The 26524-nt window shown below is 37.1% G+C and overlaps 1 protein-coding gene across 11 annotated transcripts in view; it reads left to right on the forward strand.

Moving 5' to 3' along the window:
• The window catches only part of KCNIP4 (potassium voltage-gated channel interacting protein 4), a 431748-nt gene that overhangs the window by 301204 nt on the left and 104020 nt on the right, over window positions 1-26524 (forward strand). Inside the window, exon 1 of one of the 11 annotated variants that reach the window (XM_032984396.2) lies at window positions 24057-24591. The exons of 9 other annotated variants lie outside the window; for them this stretch is intronic. In XM_032984396.2, the coding sequence (XP_032840287.1) occupies window positions 24472-24591 (120 nt within the window). In that variant the 5' untranslated portion in view covers window positions 24057-24471. Of the gene's footprint in view, window positions 1-24056; window positions 24592-26524 lie in introns of those variants that run through there. One more of the 11 variants, XM_009968394.3, reaches the window with a different exon arrangement.

Raw genomic sequence — 26524 nt, forward strand, 5'->3', positions numbered from 1 at the left:
TGGGACATCATGGATTATTAGTGGCTGAAAGCAGCTACCCATATTTTAAGTCATGGAAGCAATCCTTTAACTTTTGCCTGTGTCTGGATAGCTCTTACGTAGTCTATGGCTTCTTTCTGCCAGAAAGTTCCCAGAATTGACTCTTTCTAATTATTTTGCTAATCTTACTGGATCCTGACTGCCTTTCTTTTATCATGGCAAATCTCAGAAGAAGAGTTATGAGTATTACTTTATTTTTTTAGTACCTGGCTTGTCATTGAGGTTCACTGACGAGACAGTCTAGGGTTTTGACATGGATTTGTGAGTCTCCCAGTAAGTCATAACGATCAAGAGAGATTTGTTGTCATCATTAGCACCTTGTCATGCTAAAGGTTAGGTGTTTCTTTCATATCAGTTATAAGACCTCATTGCCAGGAGGCAACCACTAAAGCTGTCTCCTTTCTTCTTGCACAATACTGAGTCAGTTATGACAGTCACTAGCACACCATCTGAAATTTCATAAAGCCAATTTTACTCTTGTTTTAGCCTGATATGCTGTGCTCTTCCTTTAAGTCAAATTAGTTTATATGGGTAATAAAAAGCAAATGTATTAATTATTTCAGATTTATCTGCAACTTTTGGTATCTCTGACCACAACATTTTTTTTTATTATTTATTTTTTTTTCCTCCAGCTTATCAAAGTTTCAATAAACCTTGTAATCTTTTTTGGATACTGCTTTTTCCTCCATGGAACTTTTGGACAGCTCCCATGACACACAACCTGTGCAACAAAGCACTGTTTGCAAGCTATGTCTCTGCCTGCAGCCCTCTCCAGTGGAAAGTTTTCTTTTCCAACCATCTGTCAGCAAAATGCTGTCATGAAATTAAATGTGTCTCATCTAAAATAACATTGAGAGAATGCTACTAGATTGCAAGAAAATCTTGAAAGCATTTCAGAAATGTTTTATTTGGAAAAAAGTTAATCTTTTTGTTTAAATAAGAATTACTGCTTCAAATGACTACATAACTGCCATGTAGTATTAACCAAAGATGCACTATCAGAAAACATTGTAATTGAATTGATTACTGAACCAAATCATAGCCCAGAACAGAGATACATGCAAGTGTTTTTCTCTTGTTTCAGTTTCCTCCCCTTTACAAAGCTGACAGTTCTTTCTACCAAGTCGGTTTGTGTTTTGTAAATCCTGTATTTCTTTCTACTAAGATATCACCACATCTTTTATAGATGTTCTCTGGTCAGTCAGATAATTTCTGTTAATCACTGTTTTTACAAAGTATATAAAGTATGCAATACACTCGGAGGAAATTATTCTTATCCGATATGAAAATCTGAATGTAATATGCATACTACAGCATGTAAAGCAAAACTGCAGGGTGAAAATAAAGTTTAGTTAGGAATAATAAATAATGTAGTTGATTAATAATAGTATAATTTATATTCTTTAAATAGAATATTAACAAGTGATCCACACTGTAACAAGCTAAAAGATCATTCAGGAGATGGCTGATAGGCTTCTGCATTGTCATTTAAATAATTAATACCATTGGAAGGTAATAACTTGGATGGTACTATGGTTATCACTTATTTCAGGTTTGTCCATATCTGGAGATTTAAATTGGATTATACATTCATAGTATTTAAATTACTTAGACTCCAAACTTCACATAATAATCAAAAGCTAATTCACACAACCTATTTAAACATGCAATAAAAAATGTTTTTGTTTGTGTGTTTTTAAGGTATGTGTTGATGGGCACAATCTTTAACTGCAGCAGGTGAAAACATTAATTTAGTTGAAACAATAGCAACATTATCATTGATATCTCTGTGACCAGGAATTCATCCACTTTGAAGATTTTATTTGAGCTGTACAGAAAAATGAAATAAGGAAACAAATATTCTCAGAGTTGGATTCCTCACACTTTTTTACACTTCAAGTTAAAGTAACTTTTTGGTCTTTTCTTTTTTGTATCATTTGATGACATTTTTATCATCCTAAATGTATCTTAGTGCCCTCTTCAGTTTTGAGGAAATTGAGCAGATGAGTCATGAGGCTCTAAATGAGGTGTTCATGATGAGAATACCAGAACAGCCTTTGAGCAAAAAGCCATGTTTGAAAACTTTGATTGTTCTAAAGAACAGCACGTCAAACATGCCATACCTGCTTTCAAAACAGCTCTGCTAACAGCAATCCTGATTTTCTGCCTCTATTACCCTGCATGAAACAGCACAAGGATGAGCCACACAGGCAGGATGTGTCTGAGATGGGAGCAGGAAAGGTTTATGAATGTGTACCTGTCAGCTTACTGTGAAATACCAATCAACTCTCTTGTAACAAAGGAATTTAATGATAAAATGCAGCTAAACAGCTGCAAAAAGTTTTCAAACATAATTTATTAATACCTGTGATTTTTCTCATGATAATAGGTATTAGCTATTCTCAGGGATATTTCACTCATCAGTAATTGTTTTTGATATAGAAGATGCAATGGGAATGTATAGAACTAATACCTTATTAAAAATATATTTATTCATCTTTTTAAACTGCTTTTTCTACTGCATAAGACAGTAAAAGCAAGCTATTTAAGTGTATTATTTATGAAAATCATCAGTATAATGCAGCAGCAGGAAAGCCTGCAATTGTGTATGTAAGGAGATGCTGCTGCTAAAACAGCTGGGGTTACTGCACTCTAATGTATGCGAATTAATAGTGTTTGAATGTACACTGTGGTTATAATAGTAGTAAGAATCTAGATAAATGGAAAAAAAACATTTGAAACTTTGCACAGTTCCAAGTCAGTTCAGTATTTGTGCAGTGGGTGGTCAAGGCAGGATTTTTTTCCACAACACTGTGATCAAGTTTCTGTTCTGCATTTGTTCAATTAAATGCCTCATGAAATTTAAGGTAGCTTGGAAACATGCTTGCTGGAATGCATGGAAGGGGTGAAAAAAAGGCCCGAAACCATTACAGTGAGTAATCTTTCTCACTATATTGTTCATGTTGGATTCTGTGCTTAAATAACTATACTAGAGAAAAGAAATAATAGCCTAATGAAACATACCAGGATGCACACTAAATGTGCTTGGAGATTGAATCTTAATGACTCAAAATTCTAGCTGATTAGACAATTGTTTCTTGAATGTGCTTTTGTATGTATCAGTAGCTGTGCCCAGACCTCTGCAAGAATGCTGTTGGTTGGAAGGCAGGGGCCTTTCATTAATGTAACGTTGAATCCAACTTTACTTGAATCAAAGGCAGAGAATATATCAATATTAACAAATAATGCAATCAGAAATAGCTTGATAAATATAAGCATTTTTTTTCCTACTGAGAGGGCCAGTAAGAAATCAGTATCCCACCGAAGAGGCAACTGATGGGTGGATGGAAGTGCCCAGCTCCAAACTCTGCTCATTTCCCAATGCTGCTGTTGAGGGAGAAAAACAATTCCCATTTCCAGTGGAACAGTCAGTGACCTGGGAAAAAATGGAAAATCTCAAGTAGAAATGCAATATTGTCTCCCAAACAGCTGGGCATTTGGGGTGGCAGCAGGTGAGGGGTGGTTGTGGGCAGGGAGGAGAAGGGAGAACTGAGGTCTGAGGACAGGTAGATGTCAAGGAAACTACAAGATCTCTGTGTGGGAATTCCCTTTGGGCAAGAGAGCCTACAGAGATAACTGTATCATTCTTCCTGTGTTCTCCACCCTTCTTTCCGTTTATTTCTGAAGTAGAGTAAACCTATCAATAGTCAAATAGAGGGAGTTTTCTCAGCCCAGTGATAGGCACAAAGGTGTATCTGAATAAATGTCTGATTTAGGACTTCTGAGAAGTACTCCATCCATTTGGGATTCGAAACACTGATCTCCTGTATAAGGGTGATCTGTAACAGACGAGAAAAGGTAGTAGTACATTTTTTTGCACAGCAGCCTAGCAGTAAATCCATGCTTTTGGGATCAAAAAGAATAAGCAAGTGCAGCCTGATTCTGTAGCCTGTATGTCGTGGTTTGGGCCTGGTTGGCAGCCAACCACAATGCAGCAGCTCTCTCTCTTTCCCTCCGGCAATGAGAACGGACAGAGAGCCAGGCTTGGGGTTCAAGATAGGACTGGGATGGGGAAAAAGTCCCCCTTTTATGATCACGAGCAAAAGGCAGACTCAGGGGAAGAAGAAAAGAACATACATTTATTACAGACACTAACAACACATAACAGAGTAGGACAGTGAGAAGCATTGCCACATCTTGAGAACACCTTCCCCCCACCCCTCCCTTCTTCCCAGGCTCAGCTCTGCTCCCGATATCTCTACCTCCTCCCCCAGTGGCGCAGGGGCAGGGAATGGGGGGTGCAGTCAGCGCTGCCACTTCCTTCATCTTCAGTGAGGGGAGTGTCTGGAACTTGTTCCTCCTGTTCCATCGTGGTCCCCCTCTCACAGGAGACAGTCCTCCACAAACTTTCTCTGACTTGAATTCCTCCCATGGGCCGCAGCGTTCCCCACACTGCTCCGTCATGGGTCACTAACTTCCTCCGACTGGATTCTCTCCCACGGCTGCAGCCCTTCCCGAGCTGCTCCGGCGTGGGACTCCCCCGCATGCTGCAATCCTCCCAGCACTGAATTACAGCAGCGGGGCTACCTTTTCCCATGAGACCCTGGCCTCCTTCGGGCACAGCACCTTGATTATCCGAGCAGGAGCAACAGGCCATAAATCAATGTCTGCTCCACCGTAGATCTTCATGGGTGGCGGGGGGGGCTGCCCTGCCGTCTCACCACAGGATACAGGGGGGTCTCTGCTCCGGCACACCTCCCCCCTCCTTTCTTCCTCCGTTCCTCCACTGACCTTGGTGTTCATGCAGCTGTAGCAACTCTTCCTCACAAGTCCGACTGCATGTCACCACGTCCCATCTTAAATACGTTATCGCAGAGGCGCAGCTGATTGGCTCAATTTCCCAAACAGAAGTGGAGCTGATGTGGAGCTGGGGGAGCTTCGAGAAGCTTCTCACAGGGGCCGCCTCGATAGCCCCCTCCCCTGCCACCAAAAAACTCCACCACTCACTCAACCCAGAACACTGTAAAAAGGGCTACTTGCTAGTAGTGTGAAGTCCTATGTTTCTGCTGTTCTTTAGTCCTTGCTCTACACATTTTCTGTTTAAGATTACTCAAATGAACTGGGTAAGGATAATATGAAACACAGGCAAGAGAAATCAAAATTTGGGTAAGTGTAGGAAGCCTTCATCTGGTTTGTCGTAACTATGATAAATATAATGAAGTGATAGTTTGATTGCAGTTTCATGTTAAAATGTGGAATAATTATTGTATTATTCAATATTTTAAGATATTAGGGTTTTAAGAAATACTAAATATTCATTCATTGTATTTTTCCTTAATTATATAGAACAAATTTATTTATTTTTAATTTTATCATAAACAGACGCATAACGAGTAAACCAAATGTAATTTAGTTTTTGAATGAGTGCTATAAAAAAAGAAAACTCTGTTACACAGATTTTTCTCCACTTGCTTTAATCACTAATTTGACAATCTATTTAATATGATTATATATGTGGTACAAACTCTTTTGAATTAAAAGCAACCTAACTTTCACCCTTTAATTTCTGTGCGCATCAATAAGATGACAAAAATATGAGCAGAGATGAAAAAAAGTTCAACAAGCAAAATTCAAAGTAAAAATTGTGTTAGATCTTGGTGATGGAACTGTAAGCATTAGCATGTAGTGATAGGGATGACAAAATAGCAATAATGCACATTTTGATGGCTATCATAATAGGATCTGAAATACTTGTCAAATATTAACAAAGTAAGCCTTACAATTGGATATTTTCCTGACAAAAAGTAGATAACTAAAAATCAAACCCTGAAACAGTTCACCACCGCCACGATGGTATTTTGACAAAGGTGGGGTTTAGTTTTCTGAAGGTAGCACAAGAGGTCTGCTCTCGCTCCTGGATCATGCAGCATTTGAACAAGAGCTTACTGTAGTTTTCTATTGCAAGTGAAATCTCTGTAAGTAGAAAATATTACTTCAAGTGCATAGATATTTGCATACTTATGTCATCTCCAGCGTACTGCTGATTGAGTATGGCCAAGTCAGAAAAGCTACAAAGGACAGCAAGACGTAGCATTTGAAACGAGTTTTACAACAACGTTTATTTTTCCATACTTTACATCCTTTATATTGGAATGCTCATAGAAGCACAAAATTCATAAAATAAAGAAATTATCCTATGTGCAAGGAGGCTGTGTCATATTTATTTTGTACCACATTCACAGCCATTACAACTTGTCCATGTAGGAGTATTCTTCAACTATGCTTTTTTTTCAATATTGATGTGAAATTATTATTGTTAATATATCTAAAAAGAAGAGTATTTGTAAATAACAGAACTCCTATCAGGGTGCGCAGCTTCTTTCTTTTCGTTAGCAGGATCTCCTAATGGATGTAGCTCAGCTCAGGTTCTGCTCCTGTCTGTCAGTTATGTCACTTACACCAGTGGATATGGCTTTTCTTCCACTTTTTTTCTCTTTAAAATTTTCAATATAGTTCTTAAAATATGCAAAAAATAACTATGAAGTTACTGTCACAACTGGTGAGGTTTGTTACTGATTTTCTTTCTGAAGCAAGTCAACCTGCTCTTGAACTTCAGAGGAATAAAGCTCTTTTACAAAACATCTATCAATGCCCTTTAATTCTACCTCATTCTGTAACATTAGTGCCACACATTGCTTATGCAAGCAGTGAATAAAGAAGTATAATTCCATTTGGTAACTTTGTGAACATGTTCAAATTTCACTATCTTCAGTACATCTTGAGGACATGATACTTCAGTGAGACCCTTGCTAAAGATGATGTCCTGAAGCAGAGTTAACCTCATAGTGTGATGAATATTAAATACTCTAAAACAAATATGTGAATCTTTAGGTTCTTTTAGTGTTAAAATACTCAGTAATTCCATTTATCATGTACGATAGAAAATCAGTGGGGATGAGGATTACGTGGAGTACATATTAATCAGCATTGGTATAACTTGCCTTTGCAGTTCTTCTATTAAGACACAGCAATGTCACACAGAAATTTTTATGTTTTTTTACTTTTTGAAGTAAATGAAAATTTGCTTGTTTTAGCTACTACAATTTAGCAATCTGAATTGAGGAAATCACTCGAAAGGGGTAGGTGTCAGTATACTCTACCTAACTGATTTAGTGCATTCTAATAAGTTATATTGCAGCTTTTACTTCAAGGCCAAGATAGCATAAGTGAGTTTCAGTGCATGAGATTGAGTCATGGTACTTGTTAGTGTTCTTGATCTAGAATAACATTCTAATTTGTGCTACTTTTATAAATCTTAACAAAGACATTAAAGTCTTATGGATAGATGCCCCTTTTAGCATCAGTAGAAATCTGTTACTTTATTATTTTAAATCTACAAAGATTCAAAAATTTTGAACAGAAAGTGCAATGTATCACCAGAAGAGATTTTATATACATGTAAAAATATATATTTTGATATATATTTCTTAATATATTTTCTTAACATATTTTGGGTTATATTTCATATTCACCTGGAAAACAGGAAAAAAAAAAAAAACCTTTGAGAGAATAAGTTAAATAGGTTATAGAAAGTACCTATTTCAGAATACTAGAGAGGGATATACACTATTGGACTTGCTCATTTTTATGAATAGTAACTGGAACGTGAGCCTTGTTTTCAGTTATTCCGGTATAAATGACTTTGATCGCAGACGTCACTTGGTGCCATTCTTTATATTCAGGAGTGCTACAAACATTTTCTCTCTGTGAATGTTCTATCAGTTGATGCTGTCTTCTTCAGCTGTGCATTGTTCTTGGCTCATCGATATATCATTGTTTATTGCCTTTATTGAGTGGCTATACTTCAGTTGTTATACTGAATGAGAAATAATTAACTTTTATATTCTGTTTATGCTATTTAAACAAAAGTTTTCAATGCCCAAATATTGCCAGAGGCCAGATAATCGCCCTGACTGCTGCTGTATTTTCCATTTTCCTTTGTATGAGCTCTTTTTTTCTTTTCACCTTTATTTTTTGCATTTTATAACTATCTGTCTTCAGTTGTTTATTACTGACTGCCTGGTTCACTCTCCCCATATATTAGCAATACAGTTGCAAACCTGAAGCTAGTATTTCCTCATTTGTATTTAATGCTTGAAATGACATAGCCTCAAAGTGTCCATTGGATATAACCTCATTATGATATTCAGTATGCATGCATAAAAGAATGAAAAAAAACAAACCTCTTCTTTTTCCTATCAGTTACCTTAGTAATTATTAGCAGAAATACCATTCTTAGCACTAGTATTCAGAACAACAGCTTGCTACATACAAAAGTAGCTTTCCTTGTTACCAGGTGGCATTACTGATCAAAACTCATTTGCAGTTGCAGTACTTATCTAGCAGAATATATGAAATGGAAATGGCATAATGCTATGATACAGCTGCACTACATCTACCTTAGTGGAGATTTACGTGTACAGAATAAGATGTAAAACCACCCTTCAATTTTGCTTACTTTGCTTTATTAATTTGAAATAAACTAGACTAGGATAAAGAATTCTTAGAATTCTGTAACTTCATTAAAGACATTCCAGCTTCCAAGCAAAGAGAAAACCTTACCTTCTTCTATTTCATATAGGAATGTTTCCACCTGAAGTAAGATTTTTTCAGGCTCTGTACTGCTGTGTCCTCTGTACAGAGCCATGGATACACACCAAAGCAGTGACAGAGAAATTATGGCCAAGAAACTAACAGGTTTTGTCTGTCTTTTTAGACAGATTTATTCTTATTTGTTACAAAGACACCTTAAGAAAAAATACAGACTTACTATTATAGGCGGGTCAATATTTGTCCTCACTGGCAAATGGTACATTCTGGAATAAGAGTTTATTCAGAAGGAAAATGGTAGCACATTACTAGGGGAAGGAGGTGGGGGATGGAGATAACTCTCCTTAAAAAGGCGGATCCTGGATTTCTTTGCTTATACATCTGCACTGCTAGTAAACATAGCTGACTTATAGGTGACTGTTAATTAGACTGATTAAGTATTGGATTTGGGGGCTTGATGGGCTAGTTGTCTGGAGCAGAAACAGAGTTAACTTAGAAGCAATGACTTCCTATTTTTATTTATTTTTTATTTTTTTTTTTAATTTAAGATCTTAATCAACTGTCCATCGTGGCAGCTACTGAGCTACTGACAGAGGAGCAGTGACCATTGGGAAGGGAGGGGTATACTTCAGTGATACCTAGTAGTTCCAAAAGGGTGAGAACCACAAACCTTTTTAAAAATAAAGGTGAGATCACCAAATATGATAAAGTTGCACGGTGTTTCTTGGTTTAAGCTAATCCTCCAGAGACTTTTACAGATGAACTACTTGGATCTGTTTTCCTACCTCACTTCTGTTGTTTTTCTTCTCCTTTCCTTCAGTCCAGTTTTATAAAGCATAACCAGTTTGGTTTTGCTAAGCAGCAGAAATGAACCACAGAATTAAAGAAAGCACAAGCAGAACTGCTGATGTGTCAGCAATGGTTTCTGGTGAGTCTGGTGTCCACAAATGTACAGAATTGGAAAATGAAATGTTTTTATCTGTTAGCAGAAAAAGGCTTTAATTGGGGGGATCATGATCTGCTAACAGATAAAAATACAGTAGTGGTGGAAGGAAGAAGCAGCTGGCCAGCAAGCATAATGAAGATATATCTTCCATTAAATTTAGAAGCAGATTGGTACTTTCTATTTATTATAAATTGCTTTGCAACTTGGGGGGAAAAGAACTGAAGAGATTTAACAGATGTAGATAGTCACTCTTTTATAGAGTGCTGGAGGCACAGCTAGAACGATTACAGCTGTATGAGAGCCTACTCTTAGTTCTCAAGGAAAATGAAAACAACAGATAAAAGATGGCAGACAGAAGAAAGTGGCATAATATTTTATGGACCTAAATTCCTCAGATATTTCAGTGCAATAACAATATAAATCTTTTTTGTTATTTATTCTGCAATTGGCTAGCATTTCAAAAATGAAAAATGTATTAACTTCTGTCTGTTATAGTGTGTAAAAGCAGATTGCTATTGATGCACAAGTATTTTGTGTTCATCTTATAATCATAGATGTTGGTTAATAAGGCTTAGATCTCTCTTCTCAAACATTTATGGCCTATTTGCTTGTCTAGTAAAGGTTACTGTGAAATAGATAATATTTTCCTTGAATCTGCTGTTAAGTTTATTAGTAGTCCATGTGCAAACCTTGCTGATGTAGGTGATGTATTTTTTTTTTACTTACGGTATGACTGCAATGTATTCTCAGAAGGGAATGAGAGCAACAGCCTCTATGTAAATGCAGCTCCTGAGAGAAAGAGTGTGATTTCTTCCAGCTCTTTCTCAAACAGCTTCATGGCCAGTCGCAGCACCTCAAGCAGATCTTGTTCCCCAGGGAGCTGGCTTTGAGCACAGGCAGCTAGACTCCTTGGCTGGGGGAGGCACTATGACGTGCATCCTTGAATCACACATACCACATTAAGGGCCTGATGTTTTTTTCCACAAATTTTTTAAGTGTCCAACTTGAGGCATGTTTTTTCTAGCTTTCCCAACTGGTTTGTCTCGTAACTGTCTGTCCGTTTGCTATGAAATTGTGATCCAATCAGTTTATTTTACAATTTTTTAAAAAGTACATTGTCATAGGTGGATGCATTTTTTTTATACATGCTCTTCCCGACTCTCTAAAAGCAGTCTTTAGATGCCAGATACATATTTACCTACTGTCAGTCTAGATCTTTAATATGTACTTCCACTGGTAAAATAAAGAATTGCTTATAAATGCCCTATAAGAGTTTGGTTGAAGTACAGGAGTAGAGAAAGAAATGTAAAGCGTCGACACAGACTGTGTAGTTCATCTCTGTCTAAAGGGAGTAAAACTTTGATTCATTAGTAGTTTGTGGTTTTGACTATGTCTTGAGTCTAACAGACCTAACAGCCTGTTACACATATTTCCTTTTGTTATTTTCCTTAAACAAAGACAAAATCTACACAATCTTGTCCTCATTCATCATCCTAAAGATAATGTTTTCAAACTTTAAACTTCTAAATTCTAACACTAGATTGTAGTGTTATGATTTAATGGTATTAGTAATTTTGCCCCAGGGCAAAAGGATGGTTTTAACAAAGTAACTCTTAAAAATACAAAAATCCTGTATCTTATAACAGAAATCACCAACTTTACCAGTGAACTATGTAGGATAGGGATTGATGTACGTTGATATATGTTGGCATATTTCATGCTATGTGTACATATAGGAGCAGTGACTGTTTACAGACTGACTTTTCTACATGTTAAAGATCAAACACTTGCACAAAAATGTTATTTGAATTGTACAGGGTGAGAAAATGATAATCAGCAAAAAAAATGAAAAAGCTTTTCTTAATATTAAACTTTCTCTTACTGCGGGTTTTGTGTCCTTTTGTACATCAGGTCATGATTCTGGCTTAAAAATTATTTTCAACATTTATTTTTATTGCTGGGCAGTTGATAGCTTAGAGCGCAAAATGAAAATAATGACAAAGTGACAGCTAAACTCTCACTCAAAGTGTGAGTCACTTTTGAACTAAAAAGAGTACACTGTACCAAATCACTAGGGTCACTGGCCAACAGTTGCTTCACAGAGCAATGTGCAGCTATGCCTGGGACCGCGTGCCTAGTTTCAATCTCTTTTTTCTTTGCAAAACAGATGTATTTCAAAATGCTGTAGATAACCCTAAAACATTAGACAATTATCACCTGAAATGTGTGGTGGTACCTACTTTTTCTTCTTTCCATTCAGGAAAGCTGTATTGCACAGATTGTTGAACCAGTTGTTAAGACTGTGGATGGGGCTGCAGCTGGGGTCTGGCATCTGGATCTGGTACCCTGAGGGTGTCCATGACCCTTTTACTCTTCCCACAAGTGGCCTAAAATTTCTCCTCCTGTCCAGCTTGTTCTGAGAACTTCTACTCACCTTTACTGCTTGTCAGCACAGGACATAGTCTGCAAAATACTGATTTAACCATTGGAAAGCTAGGAAGTGCAAAAGTGACCTGAACACCACTCCACACCTAGAATATATTAATTTTGTTTTCACTGGAGATTGATAGTTGCAGAGGCTGAGGTTGGCACTTTTATGTCTTGCTTTTTTGAAACTTGTCTTTTCCTGACATGTGTTCAGGAAGAGTATAAAACCACCTTAGTTTTGTGTCAGTCCATCCTTTTATTCCTAACTTCCTTCAGAGAGAGATCCTGTGTAAGCAGTGCCTTGGAAAAAAGGAAAATATCTTGAATTATTTATTTTTAAAAGAAAATACATTTTTAAGAAAAATCTTGATAGATACATTTTCTTTTTTTTTAACTTAGTGATCCATAGAGAATGTCTTACCCAGTATGTACTGGCATTTGGGATGGGGAGAAATCCTTGTCTTTAAATCGTTAACTATTTTTGCATTTTTTCTTCATCTACACTAAAAAGCTTTATGGTTGTTAACTCATTAGTATCACTGAGAAACTTCTTTGGGGACCAGCAGTTCTCTCACTCTGCTAAATGGGAGCCTCAGTTCAACAAATAAGGCAGCAAGTATTGCTTAACCTTTACTGCAGTTGCATTCCCTTTCCCCCCGAACAATTAAAAGTGAAAGAAAACAATGTTCTGGCAGTGAAGGAGCAAGACAGCCACTGTGTTCTATCAGCTTGCAGAGCAGATACCGTATGCCTCTATTTTGGTATGCTAGGCAGTGTAATTTATTAGGAAGAAAAAATGTACTAGACTTGAATTCACCAAGAGACTTTAATGGCTAGCTGAACACCATATAATATGAACTTAACTTCTTCCTACAGCCAGGATACAAATCAGAAAATTTAAGGAATGCCTTTTAGAGATACTAATTCTATAAACATGTCCTGTATTAAGAAGTGTTAAGAAATGTAAATCAGGTTTAATCACAAAACATGTTAAAAATACAAAGTTGGACCGAACTGTGTTTTCCTGCTACTGCAGGTGAGCTTAAGGGCTGCATATCTCATTGAATCCCACACAGTAAGGAATGCTGCTGCTGCTTGACTCTTCCTTTTATTTACGTACATAGGGTATGACAGCAAATTTTGACTTTGTCTTGTAATACCTTTGCTGGCTGTGTCAGTTAAAACCCACAGAGGATTTGTTTCCTTGCTTGCCTGCTCTCTCACCATTAGGGTCTGTCTTTGGTCCTGAGCCTGCACAGGATTGATAGTCTTGGACTACAACCAGGAGATCAGTATTCAGAAATTAAATGAGCCCTGTCTGCAAAGTATCTTGAGGACAAAGGCTCCACTTTCTTTTTGTTTTTCCTTTTTGTCAAATTATTTTTTTGTCGGATTTAACAATCTGTGAAAGCCCACACAGTATCAGACAAGCACCACAGCAAGTGCAGAAGGGACAGCATGTTAGGGACAGAGCAAAAAACTGTCAGACCTGTTCAGGCAGCCATGGAACAGCCTAATTATTCTCCAGTGTACCACGAAGTTGTTTCAGTGAAAGACAGCCTGTGTTACTGTCACTATTAGCAAAGGAAGATCTCTAAGAATAAGTTTGAAAATAAACATTACCAAAACAAGCATCAGTTGTGATGAGGGAATGAGCTGAATTCTCGGCACACTCTTGGGGCACCTCAATTGAAATATAAGCTCCGGAAAACTAAGGGCATACATAGGCATCTGAAGGGGGGGGGGGGAGGGGGGGGGAAGGGCACTGAAATTTATTTGCTTTTGAGTAATAAGTCAAAATGTTATTTAATATTTAATATTTTCATGAGAGGAGGATATTAATAAAATGTTAAGGCTATGGCTGGCTGTCTCATCATACAATCTTGCTCATGATTAATTGAACTCTACCTGAAAACTAGTTACTAAATTTTTTCCATATAACTGTTTTGCTTAATTAGAGTGAGTTCAGAAAAGAGCAGCATGGTTGGAAAGCTAGGGAAATTGCTTCTGAGAAGATTAGAGAAATTAAAATTCATAGCCTGGTGCACAGATGATTATTGGGGGAAATGATTCCTGAAGTATAAATGGCAGCAAAAGTATTATTGGTCTTAAAGATGGCTGAAAATGGCTTAAAAATCCAGCCAGATCCAAATTATGTTGGTTTAACAGGAGGAAGACATGTAGGTGTCTCACTAATAGAATTTGGGTGTGGCTGTACACATGTCAAGAAGCATGTGAAAATGAACTTCTCATGATCCACAAACCCACTGTGCATAATGGAATAACTGCTTATCTAAACTGTAAGCATGGATGAGTAGAGAGGCTGTGGTAAACCCTGCAAAGCTACTGAAGAAGAAAAGATTTGATCCCTGCAGTAGCATAACACAATCAAAAGAGGCATCTAAAGTTTTGTTGAAGGTTCAAGATAGTGTGCTTCTGTGTTTTGTTGCTTTCCTCATTTCAGCATCTACAAGAACCTCATGGTGCTGCAGTTAGTTGGACACTGTAATGCTTCCTCGGGGAAGAGCTGTAACCTTCCTTTTACTTAAGTGATAAGGCATTGCAAGCTCATTGCTCCCTTCAGGGTTTTGGTTCATACTGCTGCTGCTTTCCAGAGTGCTAGAACAGCAAAATTGCTGGAGCAGGAAATTTTTCATTGTGTTACATGGATCCTCAGATATCACTGTAGGTTCCTACATTGGGCTAGGGCTGTAAGCCAGGAAAGAACTGCATTAGGACCTGAGAAACATCAGGTTATTCTATTTCTTCCAACCCCTTCCCCATATATTTTTTTCCTTCTCTCCTGTTTGTGAAAGAATAGGTGTCTAGGTCACAAAACCTTTACATTTTCTGATCTATTAATTCTCTGCCTAACTTATACTTTTGATGGGGGAACCAGAAGTCTTTAGAAGCCTCTGAGATTCCCAATAGAGAGGGAAAGCTCTGGAGAAAAAAAAAAAAGGGGGCAAAAAAATCCTCAAAAACATCTTTCTTTTTAGCGTGGGCGTTGTATTCATTTACATCCCTGTATCCTTGTTCATTTCTCATTGTTGCTACTCCTACCATTTGTCAGCAGTAAACACATTCACGCTGGGTGAATTTCACTGAAGACAAAAAGGAAAAAAAAAAAAATGTCTTTAGTGTCTGGAAGCAAGAAGAGATTTGGCCCTAAAAGGCTTGTTTTAGTGTGTACTTGGAATTAGATTTTAACCCCTTTCATGGCTTGACCCTAGCTGGCAGCTAAGCACCACACAGCTGCTCACTCACTCACCCATGGTGGGATGGCGGAGAGAATTTTGAAGAGTAGAAGTGAAAAAACTCATGGGTTGAGATAAAGACAGTGTAATAGGTAAAGCAAAAGCCACGCATGCAAGCAAAGCAAGACAGGTGATTCATTCTTCACTTCCCATGGGCAGGCAGGTGCTCAGCCATCTCCAGGACAGCCCGGCTCCATCACATGTAACAGTCACTTGGGAAGACAAATGCCTTCAGTCCGCATGTCCTCCCCCTTCCTTCTTCCTCTCCCAGCTTTTATTGCTGAGTGTGACATCCTACAGTATGGCGTATCCCTTTAGTCAGTTGGGGTCAGCTGTCCCAGCTGTGTGTCCTCCTGACTTCTTGTTTACCCCCAGCCTACTCGCTGTTGGGGTGTTGCAAGAAGCAGAAAAGGCCTTGACTCTGTGTGAGCACTGCTCAGCAGTAATGAAAACACCCCTGTATTATCAACACTGTTTTCAGCACAAACCCAAAACATAGCCCCATACCTGCTACTATGAAGAAAATTAACCCTATCACAGCCAAAACCATCACAACCCTAAAATTATTGTCCATAAAAATTAATCAAATTGTATAATATGAAAAAATAGATCACCTATAAAAGGTTTTGTTAAGGAAAGGAAGTTCTAAAATATTATTGGAAGGAGTGTAAATCACAGAATGGTTGAGGTGGGAGAGATTGCTGTAGGTCATCTTGTCCCACACCCCTGCTCAAGCAGGGCCACCTAGAGCCAGTTGCCCAGCACTGTGTCCGGGTGGCTTTTGAGTATCTTCAAGGATGGAGACTCCACAGCCTCTCTGGGCAACCTGTGCCAGTGTTTGGTCATCCTCACAGTAAAAAAGTGTTTCCTGGTGTTCAGAGGGAACCTCCTGTGTTTCAGTTTGTGCCTGTTGCCTCTGGTCTTGTCACTGGGCACCACTGAAATGAGCCTGGCTCTGTCCTCTAAGTGTTGTCCCCTCAGGCATTGATATACATTGATGAGATCCCCCCTGAGCCTTCCCTTCTCCAGGCTGAACAGTCCCAGCTCTCTTGTCCTTTCCTCATAGGAGAGATGCTCCAGTCCATTCATCATCTTTGTGGCCCTCCACGGGACTCTCTCCAGTATGTCCATGTCTCCCTTGTACTGGGAACTGGACTCAATAATCCAGATGTGGCCTCATCTAACGAGGCATCTTTTTTGTCAGTGATAAATAAAAAATAATGACAAGATTCAGAAACTGTTAATAAATGAAACAATAATATATAAACAGATGCTATTGACTAATTCTGAGTATCACATAATTCTGAACAGTAAGCACATGTTGCAGATCCGTAGTCAAATCTGCGCATGTATTATACATAGTCCAAGTCTTTTTGTATACACCTAAATGGCAAGATTGTTATTACAGGGTTTTTTTATGTTTCTTGATTGTGCTGCAGCCATGTGATATGGGTTAATTTATTGTAGCTCATCTTTATAGGATAGATGCACTCATCTTTTAACAAGTACATCAAATGTAAAAATGCACCAGCCACTTCATACTTCATTTATAATACTTTGCTGTTGCTATGGAAAAATACAGTGCTTCACCTTTCTAAAAGCCAAGGAGAGAAATAGAACATGTATTGTACATGGTTTATTTTATATCAGAGAAAGGCAGGTTCATCACAAGAAAAGAGTTGCATAGTAACGATATTCTTATGATCATGTTTAATAATACCTTTTTTTCTTTAGATTAGTTGTTAACCATTCATTGAACCATAGGGAGCCAGACACACCAGTTTAGAAATAAAGCTGTTGCACAGAATAGTTTGAAGATTTTAAATTGATAGATGGTTGGTTTGGAGGTTGGGATGTTGAATATTTCTGTTGGTTACCAGTGTTAGCTTTTATTACTAGCATGCACGGTTCATTTGTTTTCTCATTCATCGCAGCAGAAAACATCTGTTGCTTTCTTCAGGAACTCATCTGAGTTCATCTATCTAGCTGCACAGTCCATAAAAACATAGCTTCATAGATGTATGGGCAAGCATAAGTGAAGGTATTCCTAATTTGGCTAACAGAAAGTGATTGAACATGGAGCTGTGAATGCTGATATTCTGTCCCATCATTTCTACCAGGTCGATCTGTAGGCCTCCCAGTAGTTCCTTGTTTGTATAAATAAAATGATTGCTAATGATGTCATCCTGCTTCAGTATAGTTACAAAAATAGTAGTGAAAGAAGAAAATCAGCAGGTCAGACACTACTATTACTATGTTCTGTCCAAATGTGGAAAGACTGAAGAGGGTCATGCCATAAAAAAAAATGATGTATTGTAATAAGCAGGAAAAGTATGTTTTACATGTAATGTTAGTCAGAGGAAGGTAGATCAAAGATTTACTCGGATAATACTTCAAAAGAAGGGGTAGGAACTGAAGATCTACAGGTGAGGCATGCCTTGGGCTTGAGCTTTCTTAAAAGTGCTCTTTGCCACTCCCATTCAAGCTGTTCGATGTCCAGAGAAACAACTATCAGTTAATTTTAGAGCCAATCTATAGCAAGCTTTGTAGGGGCAAGTTTACTTTTACTGATGATTCTCTGCTGGTTAGCTTAACCTAGTCTAAGCATTATGATAACACAGCTGTATTATAACTAATAAAGTAGCTCAATTTGACTGGCCCCTAGTAGTTCCATTATACTGCACTTCTCCTGTGTAGACATACATTTATGCTTACAAATTTGTTAGTGGCAATTCCTGCTACTGCAGGATCAGGTATGATTTAATATAAAAAGAAAAACAAGTCTGTAGGCTGAAGACATAGTCACATAATTTTAGAAATAATTTTGTTTGCCAAACAAGCCAGAATTTGATCACTTACTATTACTAAATGTAATTTAACCTTGTTTACGAAAGAGAGAGCCTCTCTGTAATGCTTTGCTAAAGCTTAATAAATTAGAAGGCTGCTGTTACTCCCATGGCCATGATGTTTAACTTACAATCCACTTGCACACTAGTGATTTTAAGCATAATTGTATAACATATCAATTAATTTCATAGAAAAATGAAACCACCTGTAGCTGTTATGTCATGGGGGGAGTTAGTAATGGTTGTCTTGTGGGATTCTTTTCCACTCTTGTTTTCAGATCAGTAATGGCAGCAGTCCTTTGATTTAGATCAAAGCAAGAGCAAAAGCTTCTTAGGAGCAAGTGAGAGTCAGAAGGTGAAAATGAAGAGGGGAAAAAAGTAGTAAAATCCCATACCATTGCCTAGAACCAGACTACTAAAATGAGGAAAAGAGCTATAGCTGCAATATTATTTTAGTATCATTTCCTTCTGAGACCAAGCCTTCAAAAGCTCGGATATCGTATTTTCTCCCTTGATTACAAACCAGTGAATGTTATCTTGGCTGTACAGGTGTTGAATTTTTTCTTTCTTAGCCTGTATTCACTTACAGTCATTAAAGATCTTCGGCACTTAGTGTAAATATTAAAGATGATATATGAAGCCTGGCAAATTTAATCTTGGCTAATTACACTCTATCTAGCTCTTCTAACTAGTGGAACTTTACCTGCAATTTCAGTTGGGTAAGTAATTTCCTAGTGCAGTATTTTGCTCTTCGGTAGCTGCAGCACTGACGAGATGAACAAAGTGATTCCATATATTAGTCTCATTTTTCTAAGCATTTTATAAAAATGCTTCTGTGAGTAGCTATAGCAGCGTACATGGGAGGTGTTGCATTCAAAAAAAAAATTAATTCTTTTACCCTGAGAATAATTATTGAAAGGATAAGCATAAATTAATTGCTTCTCCTGGTTCTCAAACTGCTTGCTAGTGGATGTAGTTTTCTTCTGCAGGTCTAAGACAGAAACATTTCTGGGTAGAAAACTGTAGATTATTGCCTGTGAACAGATTTCTTACTGGCTAACTAATAGGAGGATTAAGTTCATTCTCCGCCAAATAACTTTCTGAACAAGCTCAGATCTGGCATGAACAAGAAACTGAAGATTAGAAGTTCATCTGACCTGTGTGTAGGTGCCCTTTCTGTGTTTATTTGACAATTTCTTTCTCTTCTGTCCGACTGACATTTCCCTCAGGAAAAAGAGTATAGAAACAAGGGCAGCTAATTAATAGTTGCAAATTTTGTTTCTATTTCTAACTCATCAGCAGTTTCCCTTTTCAGCTACATTGGGAGAAAATATCAAATAGAATCTAATGAACTATTACTGCTAGCCAGTTAAGACTCTTTCTTCCCCCTGCAAATTAGTTACAACACTGGGCAGATTTCTTCTCTTAGGAAAGCAGTATAATTCAAGTCAATTAATGAATAATAATACATCCTTGCCTTGAAAACTATTCAATTTTGATCAGCCCCATTCTACATTAGACAATAACAAATCCAGAATGTCTGTACAGAAGAGAAATGAGAATCATTATAAGTAGAAGAGTTCTCTCTCTGAGAAAAGCCTGAGAAGACTAATACTGTTTACAAGCAGATGTTAAAAACAAAATATAGTGGAAAGACATAAGACACTTCAGTGTATTTGGGATCAGGTAGGCATTCATATTTCTCTACTCTCACGTACAAATGTCGGAAGAAAGAGAAAAGAGGAAGAGCTTATAAATTGCAATGAAAACACCTTGTAAGCATTGGAATAAAAATCATAAGTAAAATAAAAATTATTTATGAAAAATAAAGCAATTAAAAGATAAATGAACACTTCATTTTACGGTGCTAATTACAATGACAGGTTATAGTTAAAAACTAAGTTTACTAGAATTAAACTAGTTTACCAATGTATATAAAAGAAGTATGATAATACAAGATAATTTTGAAAGAACTCTGTAATCATATAAAAACATAGTGAAATTTTATACCCTAATACACTAATCACAGCATTATTATTTATCTAGTTTTAGGATTTCAAAATGGTTTATTCCTTAATTGTTCAATACATAGCATTGTACACATTACTCTCAAGCATTTGCTACTTTTTGTGATGTGTTAAATTAGATGGAATATCGTTTGCTTTGAAATGGCTGATCTCTGTTTTTAGTTAACTTTGAAACTATTAAAACTCAATTTCCCATATCTAAGATTTATAAATATTTCTGAATATTTTTCTCTTCTTCCAAGAAGTAGGGGAAAATCGTAGGTGTTCTATAAGCATATAGCAATCAGATCTAAAATTTACTTAGTACAAAATACACTGTCATATTTAAGGTGTCTTTTTTATATTAACTGTATTCCATACATAAATCATTCTATTTACAGTGGTTAGAGTAGACAGTAATTACTTGGGATTGTTTGTGGAAAAATGTAAGGATTCTAGATTGGGATTGTTCTTACATTTCCACTAATTTTGGCCAATCTGTTCCGTTCAGAATTCATGTAGGATCTGTGTTTCCAGAGATAAGATGTATCTCCTACAGCACTTCAACACATTTTTCTGTATAGTTAGGAGAGAAAAACTTATATTTCTCTTTATGCTTGCCCAGCTAATTACCAGGGGAAAGGACTTGGCAGGAGCCGGTCCACCGCCATGAACTCCTTCACTCCATCCTTGGAGGAGCACCATGCCTTGCCACACACCCACACCTGCCACAGCCTTACGGTGCAGCATATATTCCCCTTACTTTGTGGAGGGGAAAATCAGCCTAAAGCTGTATTTTTGCATGCATGTTTATTGCTAATTAGAGTGCTCTGTATTGGAGTTTAGTACTGACATGATTATTCTTTCCCATAATTAATGGTTCAGTAAACCCACAGGGTGATAGCACTCAAGTTTCCAGCAAATGATTAAGGTTCTGCTTCAAATCTTTGTGGAGAGGAATTTACGGCCAGTGGAAGATGCACTGTTTAGATGAGATAGCTTCCTAACAATGCTAGAACTCTTTTTTCCCATGCAACCTACTGAAGAATCACAAGAAAGTTTATGTAAGCTTAAATATGTTACTAAATCAGCAGCAGAATGCATTGCAATGTCAAAAATGAAAGCAGCAGGAATTAGGGAAAGACAACAAGCCAGAACAATGCCTGCATATTACAAGCTATCAGCCACCAGTTTCAGTGTTTCATGTAAAGGAGTTTTCTTTTGTATCCTGGGGGTGGCACTGATGAAGAACTTCTTTTCTTTGAACAGCTTTTAACATTTTATTGTAGTGTCCATACAGGCACCCCATAAGGATGTCACAGAAATATTTATTCTGAATTAACTGACCAAAATACAAAGTGAGAGAGAGCAATTGCACTTGTCTATGAATTTAGGAAGTGATCAGAATGCAAAGAGATGCCCTATATGTAACTGAAATTTATTATCTCTTTGTTAAAGATTGATTTAATTTTCAAATGCTTTGAGGCATGGATTTTTTTTGATTGAACCACTTCCAGAAGAATTCACCCTATAAGTGACACTGTTGTTTGATTCTGTTGAATTGTGTATTAAAGGAAACATTTCATACATCACTTTTTTTTTCTTTCCCATAGTTTCTTATCCTTACTGCTTTACTTTTCAGAGTTAAGACTTAATGATTCAGGAAGCGTGTATGTGGTTCTCCTAACTTAGAGAACTCATGAGAAGCAACGGGAAAAGTCTACTTTTTTTTAAGGAGGAAATCTTTGAAGTCAGTAATCAGTTACATTAATTTGACTAGATGTTCTCAGTTTATTTTTTTTTCTTTAAAAATTCTTCCATAACGCTTCTGCTATGCAGGTAGAATTGGTCCCTAAAAGTCATCAAATTCAGTCTCTGGTCCTTTAGTTTTTTAGAAGAGATGCAGGTCTCTCTCCTTGAGTGAAAGCAGGAAACAAAACACTACTTATGTCTAGGACCACTTCTCGCTTGGGTTGGCACATTCAGTGGTGGAGTAGAAGGGCCTCTGCTCCCAAGAGTGGACAACTCAACACAAGGTAGCCTGGACCTACTTCAGAAAGGAGAATGTAGTCCGACAGATTTCTCCATTTTAATAGCTGCCCTGATACCATTTATTAACAATGAATAAGGCCTCTTTCACTGTATACAGTGTGGCTGTTTGCACCATATTTGGTTTATTGTTTCTGTGACGTCTGTGAATTAATATGGGTGAAAGTTCCCATCCTGGGATCACATTAAGCCTTGAAATATTGTGAACATTTGGCCATGCTTCGTCATTTGAGAAAAAGAAGAAAAATTTGAGAAAAAAAAAAAAAAAATAGGAATAAACTCAAGGAGATAACAGAAGTCAGAGATGACAATGAGTTAAGATGAACATGTCAAAGCCTTAAACGGGGAAGATGATATGGAATAACTAGAAATTGAAAAAAGGAAACAAGATGTTATTTTTCTTTTAAAAGGAATAGAACTTTACATGAAAATATATTGAATTTTACAGTGAGGCAAAGGTAATGACATATTTGGGAGGTGTAAATGTGGGATAATGTATTTGGTTTATTTTTATCATGCTTTCCTCTTACATGTCGTTTTAGCTCTACAGGTAAACAGGGAAAGGAACTGACATTCAGATTCAGAGCATATATAAATAAAACAGAACTCATGACATTCTAGTATTAAATGCTCAGAAGAGCAAAATCAGTGAATATTGTTACTTATATATTGCGTAGATATAACATAAAATTAACTGAAGTACACACGTGATTTTTTTGAACAAAAAAAGTATGCAGATTCTAGAGTCCTCCCTATATGCAAAAATCTGTCACTCTAGTTATTGTAATTCATTACAGATGGCTTTCAAAGACAAACAAAAAAGCAGATAGTAAATTGGAGATTACATTTTTCTTTCTCTACCTGGTAGTTTATAAACAATACATTGTTAATGTTACAATTTTTTATTATGCTGATTTAAAATTATAATGGCTTTCTGAACAAAAATAAAAGTTTCTGAGCTTCTTGGAGGTTAGTAAAAATTGTTTCTAATGGAAAGGGTTAAGCCACCTAAGATGAGTTGTCTGTATCAGACATCATTTATGAGATTATTTTCAGTGTTAGTTCATATGTGTTTCTTTAGTAATAAGGGTGCCTAAAATTTTTCTGACACTTCATTCACTTTATTTTAGTGCCTTCTATACCAGTGGACAGGATTTAGTTAAATTATTAGAATGGGCACAAGAATAAGCATTTAGGCCTAACCTTAAAATATTTATGCATGTGCTGCATAAATATTCTTCAGAGCCTATTCTTCACATTGGGCATCCTCTTGGTAATTACACTAATAAACACAGGACAATTAGTTTTATACGGACAACCCAATAAATCATCTGGGATCATAAGCCCCCTTTTTTTTTTTTTTTTTCCACCCCCCTGATGTGTAGCGTTGGCAAGATCGTCCCTCGAGCTGTGGAAAATGCCTGAGTCCCATTCATATATATCAGAATTTGGGGTTCAGCACTTCTAGGCTCATGCCCTTAGACAGAAAATCACTGTTTTGTTTCTCAATCAATAAATAATACATTCTTCCTGGCTAAAGAATGGGGGTTTGGGCAGTGCATGTCTCCTTGACAGCACTATATTTTGTTAGCTGGAGGCACCGATTGTGCTGATGTGTATTTCCATTCTCATTTCCACTGAAGATTCTAATTAGATTCTGGTGATGCTTAAGAAGAGGAAGGGACAGGGCTTCTCTGAATATTATTCTTTCTAATGCCGAGGGCAGCAGTTTTCTGATGTGCAGCATTTAGCACACGTGAAAACAGATGTCTGCCTTTAGCAAACTGTCATTTGTCCAACTTAACAAAAATCGTGCTAAAAGAAGCCGGGGAAGGGCTGCGAAGCTGGGGGAGAATCGCAAAGCCGGATCTGGAAGCGCTGGAGCGCAGAGCGCTGATAGCAGCGTGCTCCCTCGTGCAAGTTTCCCGGGAGCGTTCCTTTCTTCTTGGCACTGACACAGCCAGGTCTCCAGCTCCGACACAGATGTTCCTCCAGCAGCTCTGAAGTAATGCTGCTTGCCGGATACAATGTCATACCCAGGCGTTGGTGGTCCCCCTCAGCCTTCTGAGAGGACTAGCTACTGATGAAATCAAATGCTTAGAGAAGTATGAGATGTGGGACTTTATCTAGTATTTTGACTCAGCTAGAGTGGCTGGTGAATCGCCACAGCTCAGTGCAGCGCTGCTTTACACTGCTGCAACTTTCTTCAAAGCAAACTCTTGGTAAAATCCTCTAATTTCCCTCTGATTGCGAACTGGTGTGAAGACTGGAATGATTTGCCTGTTGGAAGAATGTTGACTCTTGAGTGGGAGTCGGAGGGACTGCAAACAGTGGGTATTGTTGTGATTATATTTGCATCTCTGAAGCTGCTTCATTTGCTGGGACTGATTGATTTTTCAGAAGGTAAAGTGGTCACTCACAGTTTGTGCTGTTTGTGGGTGTAGCTGTGCTAAAATAGACTTAGCATCAGGTATAAAAGCTGTGAAATGAAAGGGCTTGTAAAGTGGAAATGACATTCAGACTAAAAATCCAGGTTTGTTTCTGCTGGTTTTACTTTGTTATTGTAAAACAGAAGTAGATGCTAGGATAAGATTTGTATTTTACAGTGAATTGTCAAGTGTCTGTTAGTGGATGCTTATTAGAAAGACTGAAAACAGTGAACATAACGCCTGTCTGTCCATTGCCTTTGAAGGCTGTTCACTGCTACAAAACTTGATGAAGTGGATCTTAGTTCAGTTCACGTTTACAACATGCTTTGCTCTTCTGATTTATGATGCAATTAGAGTTTTGTTTTATATCAGTATTTGTGTGTTAAAAATCTGTTTCATAGATAAATGCAAAACACTCTTAATACAGGATAATCTTTAGGATCAAGTCTGCTTGACACTTTTCAAAAAACCCCATAGATGCCAACAATAAACGTGGGTATTTTAAATATATATAACGAATATATGTTTTAAAATTACTGTTTTCTTACTCAGACTCCTGTCTGCTCTGTATTATATGGCTTATGTCATTTAATCTACTCTCAAAGAGGACTTTGCATTAATTTTAATAGGATTTTTATTTCTATACAAAGTGAGTTTTTTTCATACTTTATCAAAATATCTTTCAGTTCAGTCATTAGTGAGATCTTTTGCTGTCAGCTTTTCAAATTTTTAACAAAATATCTTGTGTGGACTGCTGTAGTAAACAAAATCTATTGACTCACTGAAGTCCTTGCTCAAAAAATACTGCTTTCGTCAGTATGTTTGTATATGTGAACCCAAATCCTTTTTGCTGTGTAACTGCTTTCAGTCAGAATCACACAGCCAAGGAGAACACTCTGGTTTTCTGAAACATTAACTTTTCATCATGGAATAGGATCTCTGATGGATGTAGATTCACATCGTCACCTCATAAAATTGTTCAGCTGATAAAATGTGAAATCTTTAACACAGCACTTTTATAGTTACTGAACTATTGAAATAAATCATCCTTAAAACTGTATGTCGTGAGAATGTATAATATTTGCTCAGTTACTATATAATGCATTGGTTATGGAATTATAAAATTACTTTTCCCTCATAACAGGGCTCACTTTTGGGTTTTTTTATGTTCTGGATGTGTAGCATTTTTAACATCTCAAAAATCCTCGTAGTACATATATGTTAGCCTCAACTTTATAACACATGGTAACAGATAGGAAAAAAATATTAAAATGCAATATTGTTTTTTTAGCAGACGTACAGTTACATCCCTTTCTTGATTTCTCACAGTATGATATGGCCATTAAGTCTGTGGGAAAATGTTTCATGTAATTTCAACTATATTAAAGTACCTTTTAACAAAATATCCCTGGTAGAAATTATACTGATTTGAATATAAATAATAAGTTTAAGACAATATATCAATTGAAGTGTAACTTTTTGTTTTAATGCACCCATTAGTGCTGTGGCATTTCCTCACACAATAATGTAATAATTTCACTCAGAAGTACCTAGCAACATAAAACTGATCTCTAAATGTAAAAAGATTATACAGTATTGTGGATATATTTGTAACATCCACAGTGTTAAATAGCTCCAGTGACTTGGGGGATTTTCAGTTACCCTAAGGCTGCTCGGTGCTATTTAACTCTTCCATGTTTGGGTACTGACATTACTATTAAACCAGAATTCTTCACCAAATGATTAAGGAATATTTTATAGGATATTCAGAACTAATGGTTTGTTGCTCTTCTACTGAATGCAAGGACAGGTTTTCTGTTGACATACAAGGAGGACCATATTTGAATGTCCAGTGTTGATCCTGAAAGCAAAAACAACAGTGAGCCTTCCCTAACGACTCCATGGAGGCAGGTCA

This window comes from Tyto alba, unplaced genomic scaffold (assembly GCF_018691265.1).
Source record: "Tyto alba isolate M040663 unplaced genomic scaffold, T.alba_DEE_v4.0 Super-Scaffold_6, whole genome shotgun sequence".
Classification (NCBI taxonomy): Eukaryota; Metazoa; Chordata; class Aves; order Strigiformes; family Tytonidae; genus Tyto; species Tyto alba.